General features: G+C 68.8%; 1 protein-coding gene across 1 annotated transcript in view; it reads left to right on the top strand.

Annotated features, from left to right (window-relative positions):
- Positions 1-89: 89 nt before the first annotated feature.
- Positions 90-1219, top strand: part of LOC103922174 (dedicator of cytokinesis protein 2-like) — an 82499-nt gene continuing 81369 nt past the window's right edge. The window contains exons 1-3 of the mRNA XM_009330263.1: positions 90-229; positions 664-799; positions 933-1087. Of these exons, the coding sequence (XP_009328538.1) occupies positions 90-229; positions 664-799; positions 933-1087 (431 nt within the window). The remainder of the gene's footprint in view (positions 230-663; positions 800-932; positions 1088-1219) is intronic.

Here is a 1219-nt window from a genome sequence, read left to right on the forward strand (position 1 = left end):
CGCTGTGTGGGGAGGGCCGGGGGGCGGGGGGGGGCCGGGGCCGGCAAGGGCACGTGGTGACCCTGTGCTGATGCCCACAGGCAGGGCAGATGGAGCGGTACCAGCAGGTGAAGCAGATGATGTACGAGCTGATGGAGCAGCGCTCGCAGCTGCTCTCGGGGACGCTGCCCAAGGACGAGCTCCTGCAGCTCAAGAAGGAGGTGACCGGCAAGATCGACTACGGCAACAGGTGAGAGCAGGGACGGGAGCGTGGCGGGGCCGGGGCCTCTGCCCCCACCCCAGGCACAGGCTGTGCGGTGCTGAGGGACGCTCGGCCCCTCTGTTGCAGTGTCCCTGACGGCCTGGCTGGCTGTCCCAGGGTGGCTGGGGACAGCAGGTGCAGCTGAGGGGGTGCAAGCCCCCTAGCCAAGGGCTACCACCAGTGAGCCCTGGCTGGGGCAGGAGAGCATCAGTGGGGCAGGTGCTGCCTGGCTCTTGTCCCCTTGCCAGGGCTTTGCTGCTGGCCAGGATCTGTCCTGCCCCCACACCGTGCCTGCACCCCCAGACCCCATGCCAGCCCACGCCTGTGCAAGGGCAGGCGGGTCCCAGTGGGATGCACAGACCCGTGTCCTGCCAGCCCAGCCGGGCACTGGGTCCTGCCTCACCCTGTCCCGGCCTCTGCAGGATCCTCGCGCTGGACCTGGTGGTGCGGGACGAGGACGAAAACATCCTGGACCCTGACAAAACCAGCATCATCAGCCTCTTCCAGGCGCACAAGAAGGCTGCGCAGACTATCACACAGCGCATCCAGGAGGAGACGGTGAGAGCCAGTGCTGGCCCCAGCATGCCGACCCCACCGTGCCGAGAGCCTGCTGCCCCACGCATGGCTGTGCCATGCCAGGGACCATGCCGTGGGGCAGAGCAGTGGGGCTGAGCAGCCTCGTGCCCCGCAGAGCCTGCAGCAGAGCGCGCTGGGCTGCAGCGCCCACCTGGCAGCTTCGCCCTCCCACAGCCTCTACCTCTGCGTGCGCAACTTCGTCTGCAACATCGGCGAGGAGGCACAGCTCTTCATGGCGCTGTATGACCCCGGCGAGCAGCGCATGATCAGGTGGGGCCCCAGCAGCGCAGGACCGGCCCTGCTGCCCGACCCCTGCCGCCGACTCGTCCGGGTGCCTGTCCCGCCACTTCCTGCAGCGTCCCCCGGTCTTGTCCTCCCTGTGCCGGGAAGCCCCTGCCCCTT

The sequence above is a fragment of the Pygoscelis adeliae genome, unplaced genomic scaffold, assembly GCF_000699105.1.
Source record: "Pygoscelis adeliae isolate BGI_AS28 unplaced genomic scaffold, ASM69910v1 Scaffold438, whole genome shotgun sequence".
NCBI classification, from domain to species: Eukaryota; Metazoa; Chordata; class Aves; order Sphenisciformes; family Spheniscidae; genus Pygoscelis; species Pygoscelis adeliae.